The sequence below is a fragment of the Carassius carassius genome, chromosome 40 (genome assembly GCF_963082965.1).
Source record: "Carassius carassius chromosome 40, fCarCar2.1, whole genome shotgun sequence".
NCBI lineage: Eukaryota > Metazoa > Chordata > Actinopteri > Cypriniformes > Cyprinidae > Carassius > Carassius carassius.
This window is the reverse complement of record NC_081794.1, coordinates 23,442,301-23,457,905: the sequence shown is the minus strand read 5'-3', so window position 1 is coordinate 23,457,905 and position 15,605 is coordinate 23,442,301. Positions and strand designations below refer to the sequence as shown.

Below are 15,605 nucleotides of genomic sequence, written 5' to 3'. Positions count from 1 at the left end.
TAAGGTTTTATCAATCATATACAATATACAGTACTATTAATTCAAATTATAAACTATATTGTTAATATATAGAATATATAACAATCCAATACATGTATTGTGCTCAAAAACACCTGATGCACACTTCAGAAGATGTCCCATCCACTCAAGATCTGAATTTTCAGACAAACCATTCTGTATGTTTGAACCCAGCGGCTGTGGCGATAAAAAAAAAAAAAAAAAGTAATAAAAACACATAAAAGTGATATTCATTATCAGGACTTGACATAATTCTTTCATTACATCAATAATGTGAATTTAAGTGGTTTCACACTCACCTATACGGTTAACTATCTCTTCACACTCACTACTTGTGGCAGCCTGTAGGACCACACAACAGAAGCCGGACTGTTTGCCTGCTTGCGGTGAATCTCTGAAACCAATTACATGGTTAGTACTGAAAACACAAAGCCTTAAAGAAATGTCGCTTATAAGCAAATGGAATGCAGATAAACCAGTCTCATAACCAGTCTGCCATTTATTCAAACTCCAACACCATATTGAATACTGAAAGCTAGTAATTATCAGATTTTTAACTGAAAGAGAGTTTCATATCTGAGAGAAACATTGGACATTTCAAGAAAGAAAGCTTAGCACAAAACAGCATGCCATGCATTTCATTTTAATGACTTGAATCAACATCCATCTACAACATTTTCTCTAAATACTTACAGTACACAAAAAGCAAAAATGGTTAAATCCGGGTGGCTTCCAAACCTCCCAACACATGATATCTCAGGGAAATGATGTTGAAACAACTCCTGATCAAAAGAGGAAACTTTGGCTTAAAATTACTCGCCTTTAACCGCCTTTAAGTTATTTGTATTTATATTGAAAAACACAAACCTGCTTATTGGACTTATCTATGCAGGTAAGATGAGTCTCCTTTACATCCAGCAGCACTTCCTAAATGTCAAAATCAAAAAGCATGCATGATATATTAAAGACCTGCTCTTAAAATTAGCTTACATATCTTTCTACATAAAACTCACTTGCTCAATTGTAGATATACCTTTCTTGCCTGACTGCTCTGCAGGACCACAGGAATGGCATGCTGCAGGACCTCCTTATCTCCATACTTAAACGAAAATAACATTCATATTCAATAATCACATGCTTTAGGATCACATATTGACTCAAAAATACACATGCATGGATTAAAGTGAAACAAGAGCACCAGAAAGAGAGATGTTTACACGACTACTGTACCATTCCTATGTTTGCTTTTCCTAAGAGGTGCACACCGTACAGGATCCTGTTAATGAAACATGATCAAACAGTTACAGGCTGGGGCTGTATATGGTATTTGTGACTAATACAATTGCAAACATACATGAAATCTTTATTGAGTGTACCTGCCGTCTTTCACACACTGTGTCTGCCCTCTCTTCTGATCCGAAGTTTTGTCCTGCTGAGAGGCTGGTTTTGGGCCAAACTGAAGTGAGGGTTTTTCCTGTTTGAGCTGCCGTAAGTGTTTGACCAGTGGCTGATAGATAGACCCATCTTCTCCTCTCCAACGTATCAAGTGAATGGAAAGGGGCTGACCCTTCAGCTTAGACAGAACCACACCTGCCTTTGGATGGAAAAAGTGTGTGAACTGTTAGTCAAATACTGAGCTGTGCATTTATTTTATCATCCGCTTTGTAGAAAACAGCAGCTCAGACATTGTACCTAACATCCTTTTGTTATGAATTAGCAAGCACAATGAAGCTTATCATGATTATATAACCAATTCAGGCAAAGCATATACCAGAGTACACAGATATAAAGCTGTCTCTGAGATTAATTTATGATGATATGTTGGGTCATGCAGTACAAAAGATTACTTCTGACCTGCCCATTGCTAGCATTCCTCAGTGATATCCCATTCATTTCATCAATGATGTCACCAGGCTCGGCAAACATATCCACCTGAGCTTGACTACCCTGAAGCAGGTCCAGTACAAAGACGCGTCCATCTAGGTACCTTTAAAAAGAAAGATTATTAAAATATGTGATATGAATAGAAATACTGATTTGGAATTAGAAAATCAAAAATGTGCAATGTGTATTTGACAGCAAAAAGGTGATGCACAAATAATAATTTTGAAAAAATGACATGAACAAATGCAGCATTTAGAATTGAAAAGACATGCTAACGTGCCAACCTAAGCACCATCCCCAGCTCTCGACAGGGAACAGCTTCGTAGATTTGACGCACCTAAAACACAAGCAAGGTTTGCAACATGCAATTCAACATGACCTGTTCATGCACATACAGGTAAATCAAATACATAAGAACATTCAGATCGTACCGGAAGCAGCCAGCTTTCATCCAAGAAGCTGCAGTTCTGACATTAATGTCACAAATAGAAAGTTTCTAGTAAGAAATTAAGATCTCAAACTTAGCACAATGATGCATATCGCAAAATGCAGGGGACAAGCAGTTCATACCTCAATATTGATCTTAAAGTTCATTTCTGACAGCACCATAGACAGCGAAAGAAACGGTTCTGTTTGGAGACATTTGAGACAGTAATTACAGCAAAACAACCAGTATGTAACTGCTAAAGTGAGCCTGTCCTCCAACAAAAAACGACCATATAGGTCGTTTGTGCAAGCACCTTATTACGACCTATATTTACGTTTTAAAGTTAAGCGCCCTCTAGCGGGCGTAAAAATAATGACAGTATCGCGTTGCGTCTGTCGTCATGAAATGACGTATAACATCATTACCAATCAAAACGCACGTTTATTTAAATGCAATGTGTGGGCTTTTTACACCGATCTCACAGTATTTCCTACATATTTTACTAGGTGGCTTATTCGTTCGAATGACCACACCTAAACCTAACCCTCACAGAAATCATGCTAAATTATGATTTATTGAGCATATACATTTTCGTGCACATCCGTTCCCTGGGATCGAACCCATGATAGCATGATTACATATCAATGTATAGCGCAATAATCTACCAACTGAGCTACACAAAACGCAAATCAGAGTGCAAATAAAAGAGTACAAAACATTAATATGAAAACGACTTTTTGCCAATAGGGGCGCAATTGTAGTATACGCTCTGATGGGTCGTATTTCAGGGATTTGGACAAACGACCTATACGGGCGTATTGGTTGGAGGACAGGTTGGCTAAAGTATCTTGACCAAATAAAAACTCACCAACAAACTCCTCATTTCTGAGAATAGCAACATTAGGGCAATACCACTGTGAAGAAAAGAAATTATGTTGATTGTCTGTAAAAACAATTTTCAATCCTCACTTGAGCAACTACTAACCTCGATGACTCTGTTTGTGTGCAGCAGGTGTTTTAAGACATTTCCCAGGGTTCTCCGCATCAGCATGAGCCGTATGAAGAAGCGTCCTCGGCCTTGAGAGGTGATGAGCTTGCTGCAGGCTGTGGTCTGCTGCACGGCCAAAGAAACTGAACTCAACCTTTAGGAGCACACAGAGCATTCTGATCAGACAGACCACATTTAGATGCATTTTCTGTTCCATTTTCAGCAAATCTGTGGCTGTGATTAATCAAAAGATGTTATTTTTAAAATATAAAAACAAGGAGACATACATTATGAGTGTGAAAATGCATTTGGCATTTTTATAATTTAATATATAGTTTTAGTGTAATTACCAGCACAACAATTAGGGAATGACAAAAACAACTATTTACGAGATTAACTATTTTTAATTTATTTATATTATACAATAATGTATCATTCTTTTTCATTCTTTGTCATATGTTTAAGTTAGACTTTTAAACCTATGTTATGTTACGCTAAAAATGAGAAGCAATAAGTGCATAATGACTCACCTGCCACATGTGTCGTGATGCAGAAGCTGTTCAAAACAATTCCAGTAATCTCTATGTGCCAAACTGAGAACAGGCTCTAAAAACATTAATGGTTAAAATCATTATGTTATAAACATAGCATCACATGCATACACTTTAATTTGCTTGCATACTAAAATTTGAACTAATATTAAAATGAAGAAGAAAAAAAACTGTACTGTTTCAAAATATTAATAAAACAATCTCAGTGATACTAAAATAACTTACTTGGTGCTTCTCCTTTACTATCTTGTCCAACTAACACTTTAGGTTTGTAAAGAAATGCTTACATTGATTTGTGTACAAAACTAATTTAAAGCACTGAATCATTGCATGCATAAAATCATGAGAAACATAAATGTGATGATGTGCAGGTGTACAGGAGAGTGCGTGTTGGTGTATGGAGCTCACGTTGTAGTCCCTTTCGCAGTATAAGTTCCAGGAGATCACAGCAGGATGCCAGGTGTGGGTTGGAATCAGTTATAGTTCCTACAGATTTCAAATTCAGAATGCACACTGGGAATAAACAGGGAGGACGATGGTTAATGGTTAGTTTTCGGTTTTAATCACAAGATATTATGTAATGTAGGTGAAACAGACCTTGCTTCATTAACCCAGACCAAAACAGCACACACTGGCATACTCGGTTGCCCTGGAGCTCACCAAAGCTGTGTGTCTTTTGTTTACCCCAGGAATATAGCGGGCCGTTCCTTCTGAGCTGCCTTTTAATTGTCAGTAAATGTGCACATGTATCAAGCAGATGCATTTTGCTGTTGCATCATGTCTCACTTGTTCTTTAGTGTGCAACACCATGAGCATCACATTTACACATATAAAGGTGTGGTCACATTAGCAAAAAAGGTCTATTATCAACTGTGCATTGACATATGGACAGCTGCACAGTCACACTAAAACCAATAAGAAGCTTTCTTTTGGTGAATGCATAAATTAACTGGAACAAGCACAATCTGCATGAGGATTTTTCGCCCTCATTTAAAACTCCAGATTGCTTGGATTTCTGTTAAAATTTGCACATTAAATTTCACAAAGCAACAGTAAATGTGTTGAATCTGTGAGGGATAGCTGTATCTGAAATCGAATACTTCTCTACAAGGTTGAAAAAGAGTTGTATGTTAGAATTCATAGTATTTGGATGACCTAAGCCCTAAGGTCATTGATTTTTTTAATTATTTTTATTTTTTATTTTCGCATGGTTTCCTTCAAGTGGAAATAGAAACCTGAAATGTAACTGTTAGCTGGAGTGTAGTTTTTTTCCCAGACCGGTTTGTTGGGTTAATCGGTTCAGAGAAATGTTCATTATTGTCATTTGTTTATAGAACTGTTGTATAAAAGGTATTACATAGCGACAGTTCTATTACATTTTTATACTGCTGTGGCCTCGTGCTGCTTAAAATCCTCATTTATTACCATGACAAAATAGTCAAATGTGTTTTTATTAAATAAAATGTTAGTTTAGCATATTTGGTTCCCGTGATTTACACACACACACACACAAAATGTTGCAAATGAGCCTGTATCTTCTACATAAAGCAGCAATTTAAAATACGCTTCCAATCATCAAAACGACTAACGTTAGTCTGAGTGCGTAAACAAGTATGCTAGCTAAATACATTATCTAGCAGCAGCACTGCTAACCGAGCAGCGAGCAGAAGCCTGTCATCTTCAGAGTCAGACCGGAACAAAAACTGATCAGCAAAACAGCACATCGAAGGTCAGGTGCAACCTTAAGTGTATGATAACATATAGGATGTGACGTACCTTTAAGTGTTTCGATAAGCGGGTCTTTTGCAGGCATTATTGTGAACGCGCATATTCCGCGACTTACATCCAGTTTCACTGAAAGCAAATACTAATAACCTGTCATCAAAGGTTTGTTTTCCCAAGGTTGGTTCATGAGGGAAATGTGAATCACATTCAGTGGTAACACCTGTCATAAATGCACATTAGTCAGTCACTACCGCCCCTTTGGGAACCCATATGGTATGATGGTGATGAAGAGGATGGTGGCGCCCTCTCTATTAATTCAATAAATCAACAGATACTGTAAGCTCTAGTTGCTCCCAAAAGGCTTCAAAACATTACTCAAACTGTGGAGGAATTTGTTTTGAAAAGTATAAAAATAAAATTATACAAATAAAGAAATAACAACTAAACCACAATATAGCCTAGGCTACTGTAGTATACTATATATAATAAAGTATTTATTTATTTTTTTACTTGTCTAATAATATCCACTAGTCTAGCTATACAGATACATTTTTCCCTCACATCTTATTAAGTAGCCTAATGAGTTCAGAAATGTTACATTTTTGACTTGAATAAATGAAATGGCAAGCTCCACAGTCCATATTGTCTTCTTATTTTGGAAATGATGCACAAATAAAACATTCTGTTTACAAATTTACCATTATTATTATTATTATGTATGCCTGCAGGAACACACACACGCGCGCGCACAGACACCATGTCTGGTAAGCTATCCTTATGGGGACTCCCCATAGGCGTAATGGTTTTTATACAGACCGTATTTTCTATGGCCCCACAACAACCCTACACCCAAGTCCCCACCAGAATAGAAAAACAACTACACACGCACACACACACACACACACACACATTCCTCAGATGTTGAAGGAGACAATAGAGCAGACATGAACTGAATGCTTTCATTAAAATGGTGGTGTCATTGTGACACAGCACATCTAAGACTGCATTTCTTAATGATTCACAGCATGAGGGAATTAAAATCCTGTGATCATCAGCCCATAGTAGCCAATGGTTGTGATAAGTGCTTTCTTTTTTCAGAATCACCACTCACTCAATAAGTTTAAAGCTTATGTCTAGTTAGTTTACCTGAAAATGAAGATTTGCTGAAAATGTACTCTCCCTCAGGCAATCCAAAACAGATTTAGAAAAATTTAGCATTACATCACTTGCTCACCAATGGATCCTCTGCAGTGAATGGGTGCTGTCAGAATGAGAGTTCAAACTGCTGATTAAAACATCACAGTAATTCAAGTAATCCACATGACTCCCATCACTAAATGTCTTGTAAACTGTAAAAAAAAAAAAAAAAAAAAAAAAAGATGATGCATCTTTGTAAGAAAACAAATCCATCATTAAGGCATTTTAAGTTTAAACTGTCACTTTTAGCCAAAAATGAGTCCATAATCCCATTCCCTGTTGTCCTCTCAAATCAAAATAGTCTAATTGTTTAGAAATGTTTGAAATATTTGGCCAAAATGGTTTTCACTCGTAAACGCTGCTTGCATATTTCTCTCCGGATTCAGAAAAGAAGACTTTTTCACTGGAGAAAGCAATATTATGGATAGAGAAGATTCATATTTAAGCTGAATGCAACAAACACACAGCTTTTCACTTCACTAGACATTAATTGATGGACATTACTAAAGTTGAGTACATTTTCAGCAATGTTTCATTTTTGGGTGAACTATTCTTGTAATATTTCAATAAGAATCATACTGGAACCCTTGCCTAGCTGAACAATTCTGAAAAATCCATGTTCTTTCTTTTTCTTTTTTCACTTTTAATTTAGCACGAAAACACACATTGACAATTCCTTTAGTGCGATGTTGGGCCTTTGCTTAACAGCAGTTAAAATGTACATTTCTTGTTGTTGAAGAAAGTCTTCCATCCTAACTGGACCTACTTCACTGAAGGCACAAGTCCGCTGGGAGGCAACATCTCTGTTTAATTCTCAGAGCATGCTTTAACTCACAGGTTCTTCCATTAGAACAGATTGGAAGCATGAGGTAAAGGATGGCCCCTACCTGTTACATCCCAGTGTGATGTCTGAAATGATGGAGCTTATGAAGGATGCAGCAGGATATAGACTTCAGCAGTAATTCCCTTCAAGAATACTGCATGCTGCTTAGGTGAATGCTGATTTCTTACCTTCTCAGCCACAATGACACTATAATAGAGTATATGTCAAGCGGATCTGGCTTTATTAATGTCAGAGGATTAATTTTTACAGGGCTAGAGGTTCAGAACAAACCCTGAATCAATAAATAAGGCACTGCAATAAAAAGCTTTCAAGTACAGTACAATGCGCAGGCTATCAGTGTGAATACTGTTTACTTTCACCATGTTCTACAACAAGCCTAAGCTGACAACATCCATCTAAACAAAATCAACAGCTTTCATTTAAGCTGGATCTTCTCTTTCACCCTTTCCCCTAGAGAGATAATATGGAGGCATTAGGAAAGAGTACCCGATCACCTCATCTGTATACACTGAGGTGTGAGGTGGGCAGATGTGACATCGCTACGGAGAGACAGCCTTGCCTTAACAACATCAGATAAGTCATCTTATGCCCCTGAGAGGCAAGACAGAGGAGTATCTTAATTGGTGAACTCTGACTTGACTGTGACACTATGTTGTATTTGTAGCAGAGAGTTATTAAAAATGTGTGGGGGTTGGTAGTCTGAACATCACACACAAGAACAGACAAAATGTTCATTCTGGGTTGGACCGAGTCATCTAAAGGAAGCGATTTCTTTCAGGGCACATTATCTTTATTCTTTTTCTGACTGTCTTGGTTTTCCATTGACTATCATGTTCGTTCTGTGTGAAAAGCCTAGATCAGTGTTTGGCTCCTGACGAAGAGCTGAACTGTTGACCGGCAATAGGACACATGGGAAGAATGATCATGGAGAGCAGAGGAGCATCATCATCATCCTCAGCAGAGAGCTGAAATTGATTTTTCCACTCCACTGCTGTCCTCTCTGCATACAGCAATCAGTTTGACTTCAAAGTGCCTCTTCAAGAAGAGCCCTAAGTATATGGTTCATTGCCACCAAAGTCTCCTGCACAATTACATAGTGCACAAAGAGACTATTGACACCCATGAAGGACACTGAAATTAACATATTCAAATTCATTGACATTTTTCATCTTGTAATATTACTAAAAAACAAACTACTTGCATGAATGGCAACAGCTGGTGCTTTATGGAGAAGAGGTCCTTAGAAATAGATGCCCTCATACTATTTTTAGCACATGAGCAGTGTCGTGGGAAATATAAAATAACCACAAATCAGGTTAAATAGTGATTGTACAATAAATACTTGCGTCAGTCGTTAAATGAGGCTGCAACACTGGGCTTTTTCCACTGATGGAGCAAATCAGAGCGCACATATTACCCACAAACTCTAAGCAACAGTTGCGCTTAAAGCAGCTACACATGAGAACCAGCCAACTGGCACATTCCCAGTAAAGCCAGATGCAGGGAGGACCAAGATAAGTGGATGTTCTTGTGCGGATCTGTTTCATAACAGCTTGATAAATGACTCTACTGTGTACATTCTGCTGCTTGGAAAGACCAACCTGCAGATTTCCTTGAGAACAAATGTTTATTTATTCATTGTTAATTCTTTGTAGGCATTGTTGGCTCAACCTATGCCAAATTACATTTGGGTCTCACCACCAATACATTGATAAGAGACATTCAAAGCATTGTCTTTAAAATTCATAACATGCTTTACATATCACACAAACCTAGGAGATGTGAGGCAAACTCAACCATTTTTTTCTGTTTAGTTGTTGAACAGAAGCAAACAGTTTTAGGAAATTTGTTATGGGTCAATGGTCATTGCATTTCCTATTTATGAATTAATTCAAAATACATAACGAAATGCAGTTTTTCATACAGTTTATGAATATACACTACCATTCAAAGTTTGGGGTGAGTAGAAAGATTTTAAACAAAAATGTTAAGTGGGAAAATTGTCTAACCATTGGTAATTATGAGAAATGCTTCTTGAGCACCAAATCAGCATATTAAAATAATATCTGAAGAATTGTATGACACTAAAAACTGAAGTAATGACTGCTGAAAATTCAGGTTTGCCATCACAGGAATAAATTACATTTTAATATGTATTATGATAGAAAACAGTTATTTTAAATTGTCATAATATTTCACAATATTGCTGTTTTAACTGTATTTTAGAACAAATATCTGACCCCAAACTTTAAGTTTAACTCTTCAATTAAGAGCATGTTATTTTCTGAATTCATTTATATATATATAATCAGTAATCAGTAAATATCAGTAATTTGACCCCAAACTTTAAGTTTAACTCTTCAATTAAGAGCATGTTAATTTCTGAATTCATTTATATATATATACTATATATATATATATATATATATATATATAGTTTTGTGTTTTTGGGGGGGGGGGGGCATTAAAACATTATTCTTTTATTTCTGTTTTTACTAATGTTTTCATAAAATGGATTCACTGCCTACATGGGAACATTTAATATTAACATACAACCCGAATTCCGGAAAAGTTGGGACGTTTTTTAAATTTTAATAAAATGAAAACTAAAAGACTTTCAAATCACATGAGCCAATATTTTATTCACAATAGAACATAGATAACATAGCAAATGTTTAAACTGAGAAAGTTTACAATTTTATGCACAAAATGAGCTCATTTCAATTTAGATTTCTGCTACAGGTCTCAAAATAGTTGGGACGGGGCATGTTTACCATGGTGTAGCATCTCCTTTTCTTTTCAAAACAGTTTGAAGACGTCTGGGCATTGAGGCTATGAGTTGCTGGAGTTTTACTGTTGGAATTTGGTCCCATTCTTGCCTTATATAGATTTCCAGACGTATTTTTCGTTTAATGATGCGCCAAATGTTCTCTATAGGTGAAAGATCTGGACTGCAGGCAGGCCAGGTTAGCACCCGGACTCTTCTACGACGAAGCCATGCTGTTGTTATAGCTGCAGTATGTGGTTTTGCATTGTCCTGCTGAAATAAACAAGGCCTTCCCTGAAATAGACGTTGTTTGGAGGGAAGCATATGTTGCTCTAAAACCTTTATATACCTTTCAGCATTCACAGAGCCTTCCAAAACATGCAAGCTGCCCATACCGTATGCACTTATGCACCCCCATACCATCAGAGATGCTGGCTTTTGAACTGAACGCTGATAACATGCTGGAATGTCTCCCTCCTCTTTAGCCCGGAGGACACGGCGTCCGTGATTTCCAACAAGAATGTCAAATTTGGACTCATCTGACCATAAAACACTATTCCACTTTGAAATAGTCCATTTTAAATGAGCCTTGGCCCACAGGACACGACGGCGCTTCTGGACCATGTTCACATATGGCTTCCTTTTTGCATGATAGAGCTTTAGTTGGCATCTGCTGATGGCACGGCGGATTGTGTTTACCGACAGTGGTTTCTGAAAGTATTCCTGGGCCCATTTAGTAATGTCATTGACACAATCATGCCGATGAGTGATGCAGTGTCGTCTGAGAGCCCGATGACCACAGGCATCCAATAAAGGTCTCCGGCCTTGTCCCTTACGCACAGAGATTTCTCCAGTTTCTCTGAATCTTTTGATGATGTTATGCACTGTAGATGATGAGATTTGCAAAGCCTTTGCAATTTGACGTTGAGGAACATTGTTTTTAAAGTTTAAAGTCTTTCACAGATTGGAGAGCCTCTGCCCATCTTTACTTCTGAGAGACTCTGCTTCTCTAAGACAAAGCTTTTATAGCTAATCATGTTACAGACCTGATATCAATTAACTTAATTAATCACTAGATGTTCTCCCAGCTGAATCTTTTCAAAACTGCTTGCTTTTTTAGCCATTTGTTGCCCCCGTGCCAACTTTTTTGAGACATGTAGCAGGCATTAAATTTTAAATGAGCTAATTAAGTGGATAAAAGTGTAAAATTTTTCAGTTTAAACATTTGCTACGTTATCTATGTTCTATTGTGAATAAAATATTGGCTCATGTGATTTGAAATTCCTTTAGTTTTCATTTTATTAAAATTTAAAAAACGTCCCAACTTTTCCGGAATTCGGGTTGTATTTGATATACTAATAAAACCACATGATAGCCTACAGCCAACTTATATTATAAAAAAAAAATGCATACAAACACATTTTACAAAACCCTAAAGGAGCCGAGAACATAAATTCTAAAAAACTATGACCAAATTGTTATAAATGTTTGCCGTGAACAACTTGACACTGTCCTCTGATAATTGAATCTGCTCTTACCTCTGGAAAACCCTACCATGAAATAAACAGCCACCACTGCACAGTGACGAAAGCTGCCAACACTGACAAAACACAGACGCAAGAGAGACTTTCATTATAAACATCGATCACTGTCCTCACCAAGAACACAAAAAGCGCTGCTTCCTCTTTACCTGACAATCTGCGCCTATATGATACATAACTTTTGTTATGTAATCACAGCTCAAATGCTGTTAAAAGCCACCGGAACAGAAGAGTTTTATACTTTGGTAAAGCGCTGATTTGACAGTAGGTGAGAGTGTAAGTGGATTATGTCACATTAAATGTCATGAAGGCACTCGTCATCATCTTCTTGCTACTTTTGCTCCAGAGGCGACCCCGGTTTGACCCATCGCTATGATTGGATCCTTCACACAAGGCAGCTTCCATCAGGCTCACCGTCTGCGCCGGCTGCACAGTGTGGATGCGGTTTACGACCCGATTACGAAACGCACAGCCAAACACCTTCTTGAAGCCCTTTCGAAAGTGTTTAGACACCAGGGCATAGACGATGGGGTTCAGGCAGGAGTTGGTGTACGCCACCAGGTGAGAGAGAATACGGAGGACGTAGGTTGTGTGGTTAAGCGGGAAGTGGCCGAACCACATGCACAAGATAACAAGGTGATGCGGCAGCCAACATAAACAGAAGAGCGCAGCAACGATGATTATCATCTTGGTCACCTTGCGCTTGGCTTTGCGGGACTCTGACATGTCCTGCATGGGGTCCACTGAGGTCCAGAGGTAGCGGATGGTGCGAGCGTACGTGATGCTAAGAATGAGGACTGGTATAAGGTAGCCGAAAATGAAGGTGCAGACGTCCATGGCTCGTCGATGATGGGTGTTCCATGATGGGATGCAAACGGTGGTCCCGTCTAGATCCATCTGCTGGTAGTAGCTGAGATAAGGGCTGGAGAAGAACAGCGATAGAGCCCACACAAGGCTGATGGAGGTCAGAGCGTTACGAGGAGTTCTGGTCTCTCTTGAGCGCAGGGGATACCGAATGGCAAGATATCTGTAGGGAACATGCAAACACAATACCTCAATAATGCACTGTAACTAGTGGTTAATTGCTTGAACTGCATGAGTTTTGCTGAAGAATATTGCTATGGTTGTGCTTCCCTCCAGAGGGACTAAAAAAACACCTGGTGGCTGGTTTTAGCTAGTTTTCAAGCATGGACATAGCTAGTTTAGCAGAGGGTTTTTGACCACTTTGGTGAAACTGGTCTTTACTGGTCATGCTAAACACTAGCTTATTCACAGTAGGTGAAGAGTCCCCGGGTGATTCACTATTTCGATTGAGATTCTGAAGTGCGTATCTGATTTATGAAGATTTATGAATGGCAGTGACACAACTATCACCCCATGTGGAACCAAACAGAGTTAGGTTTGGCTATATTATACATAATGCGATACATAATTGCTAGTGATTAACTACGAAATTACATTATTTACTAAATAAATAACTAATCTGTTACAGCTTGTTAAAATTTTTGAAAAGTGATTAAAAAGTAATCAAATGTAATCAGTTACATTAATAAAGTAACTGATATACTTACTACATTTTAAATAGGGTAACTCATATCTGTAACCTATTACATTTCCAAAGTAACCTTCCCAACACTGGCTATAGTGGCTATGAAGGGTTTTGGTTCTGTGCAAATATTTTCTTTAGCAGCTATCAGCCAATAAACGTTGTCATGACATAATTTTCCTTTCTCTAACAATTTTAGCAATTAACAAAAAAGTGCAATTTAGCCATTATTCTTGAACAAATCCTTCATAATAATGCTATTATTGCTGTAATTATATTCAAGAAATGAATCACTTAAGTGCTAGAGTGAATTAAGGTAAACTGAATTAACCCCAATAACTAAAATGCAACCCAACATTGTTATAGTTGCAAAACAATCTCAAAATAACAGAGAATGAAAAATACTGCCGAAGAAAATGGTAGCAATTAAAGTTTCGTTCGGTTATGCTCTCTAATTTTCTTGCATTTAATATTATTTTCCTTGTGCACAATTATTACCTGTTATTGTCGCTAATTACATCTGATCAGTTATGCGTTTCAACACGACTCACTGAATTGGAAAGAAAAGCCTGCGCTTGTCGTGCGCACCAGGACCAGAACGCACCTGTCCAGAGACACCGCTGCCAGCGTGAAGATGCTCGCGTACATTGTCAGAAAGATGATAAAGTGTACAGCTTTGCACACAAACTGTCCAAAAACCCACTCGTCCATTGTGTAGATGGTAGCCTGGAAAGGCACACAGAAGACGATGAAGCAGAGGTCCGCCAGCCCGAGGTTCAGGATGAAAAGGTTGGTGCTCTTTGTGTTCATCTGGCCGTTGCGAATGAGAACCGCGAGCACAAGACAGTTTCCCACGGTACCAACCAAAAAAATAATCGAGAATATGACAGAAATGATTACAGACTCGACTTTCCAGATGGAAGGGAAGTGGATCTGCTGAGATGCGTTCATCTTTCAGACCAGCGAAACGTCTAAAATGTTTCAACGCTGCATAGAGTCCATATTGACACTGGTGAAGAACTTCTACATCGTCATTTTGTTTTTGCGAAAAGTCCTATAAACATACTCGAGCACAACGAGAAAAGAAAAGCATCTTCTGTCTGTAAGGTTTCATGCAGGTACAGAGGGAGGTGTCACTCACATCTCCAGCCTTCTCCCCTTACACTCAACTATTCATCAAGAACTTTTCTTAAGATAATCAAAAGATATGATGAACACTAAAATAAAATAGTACTAAATAAAATAAAACTATCTATGATATATAGCCTAGACTATTTATTAAAAATATTTGAACGCAGTTAACGCTTTGGCCCCGCCCTCAGACTGTTTGACTGTTGACAAATATGATTCAGGATAACAACTATATAAATGCAGCTATTCCCTAAAATCCAAGATATTGGTGCAAAAATGCCCCTGTATGAGTTTTTGTATTATATTTATATCATACGACATCACACCAGCAGGGAATGCAATAGCCTATCACGAGAGTTCTGACTTTGTATTGAATATCACAAGTTTAAATGTGATTTTATACAACAGTTCAATAAATAAAAAGTTGATATTGTATTATAATTTAAACACAATATGTGTTTTTGCTCAATTTTGCGGAGAACATATTACCTTTAAAACCACAGCAAAATTGTTGCACATCTCATCCCCTGCGTCTCAATTTGTCCATAGCCTACTATCCATCCTAAATGTTGAATAGTGTATGCCAAAAGTCTCCGAATGGTCTACTATTTCAGGTCGATTTCTGAAGTGTGGATCTATCTATGCACACTCTAATGGCTAAAACTGCGCTTTGGCGAAGGATTCGGTCTAGAACTACAAACACGAATAAAACGCGGTAGAAAAACTACAAACGTGGCGGATCGCGCGATTCGGTAGAGATGTTTACAAAAAGGGGTTTGAGTTACTAATAATCAACATTTAACCTGGTAAAAAAAAAAAAAAAAAAAAAAATATATATATATATATAGTTATCCGTGTTATTTAATCTAAAACAGCAATGTGAGCTTTTATAAACATCCATTTGGTCATTAACTTTTAAATGCATCATTATGCAGAAAGAACCGACATGAAAGAACCGCGACTGGCAGATCAACAAGCTACTTCTT

General features: G+C 37.7%; 2 protein-coding genes across 4 annotated transcripts; both read right to left on the bottom strand.

The window, feature by feature from the left end:
• Positions 1–54: 54 nt before the first annotated feature.
• Positions 55–5,886, bottom strand: si:ch211-250n8.1 (uncharacterized). 3 transcript variants are annotated; one of them, XM_059531563.1, is made up of 17 exons: positions 5,645–5,886; positions 4,466–4,587; positions 4,277–4,381; positions 3,848–3,923; positions 3,315–3,471; positions 3,198–3,243; positions 2,473–2,531; positions 2,334–2,369; positions 2,187–2,239; positions 1,873–2,005; positions 1,395–1,612; positions 1,249–1,294; positions 1,052–1,117; positions 886–945; positions 712–800; positions 318–412; positions 55–195 (listed from the first exon to the last, which is right to left on the bottom strand). In XM_059531563.1, the coding sequence occupies exons 2-17, from the start codon at positions 4,473–4,475 to the stop codon at positions 161–163; spliced, it is 1,284 nt and encodes a 427-aa protein (XP_059387546.1). In that variant the 5' UTR covers positions 4,476–4,587; positions 5,645–5,886; the 3' UTR covers positions 55–160. The 3 variants fall into 3 exon arrangements, 2 of the variants coding, with proteins under 2 accessions (XP_059387546.1, XP_059387545.1); XM_059531562.1 differs by lacking the exon at positions 4,466–4,587; XR_009426319.1 differs by lacking the exons at positions 55–195; positions 4,466–4,587 and having other exon boundaries at positions 372–412; positions 1,032–1,117.
• Positions 5,887–11,827: 5,941 nt separating this feature from the next.
• Positions 11,828–14,580, bottom strand: LOC132121806 (galanin receptor 2a). The gene is made up of 2 exons (XM_059531560.1): positions 14,093–14,580; positions 11,828–12,969 (listed from the first exon to the last, which is right to left on the bottom strand). The coding sequence occupies exons 1-2, from the start codon at positions 14,437–14,439 to the stop codon at positions 12,228–12,230; spliced, it is 1,089 nt and encodes a 362-aa protein (XP_059387543.1). The 5' UTR covers positions 14,440–14,580; the 3' UTR covers positions 11,828–12,227.
• Between the last annotated feature and the right edge of the window lie 1,025 nt (positions 14,581–15,605).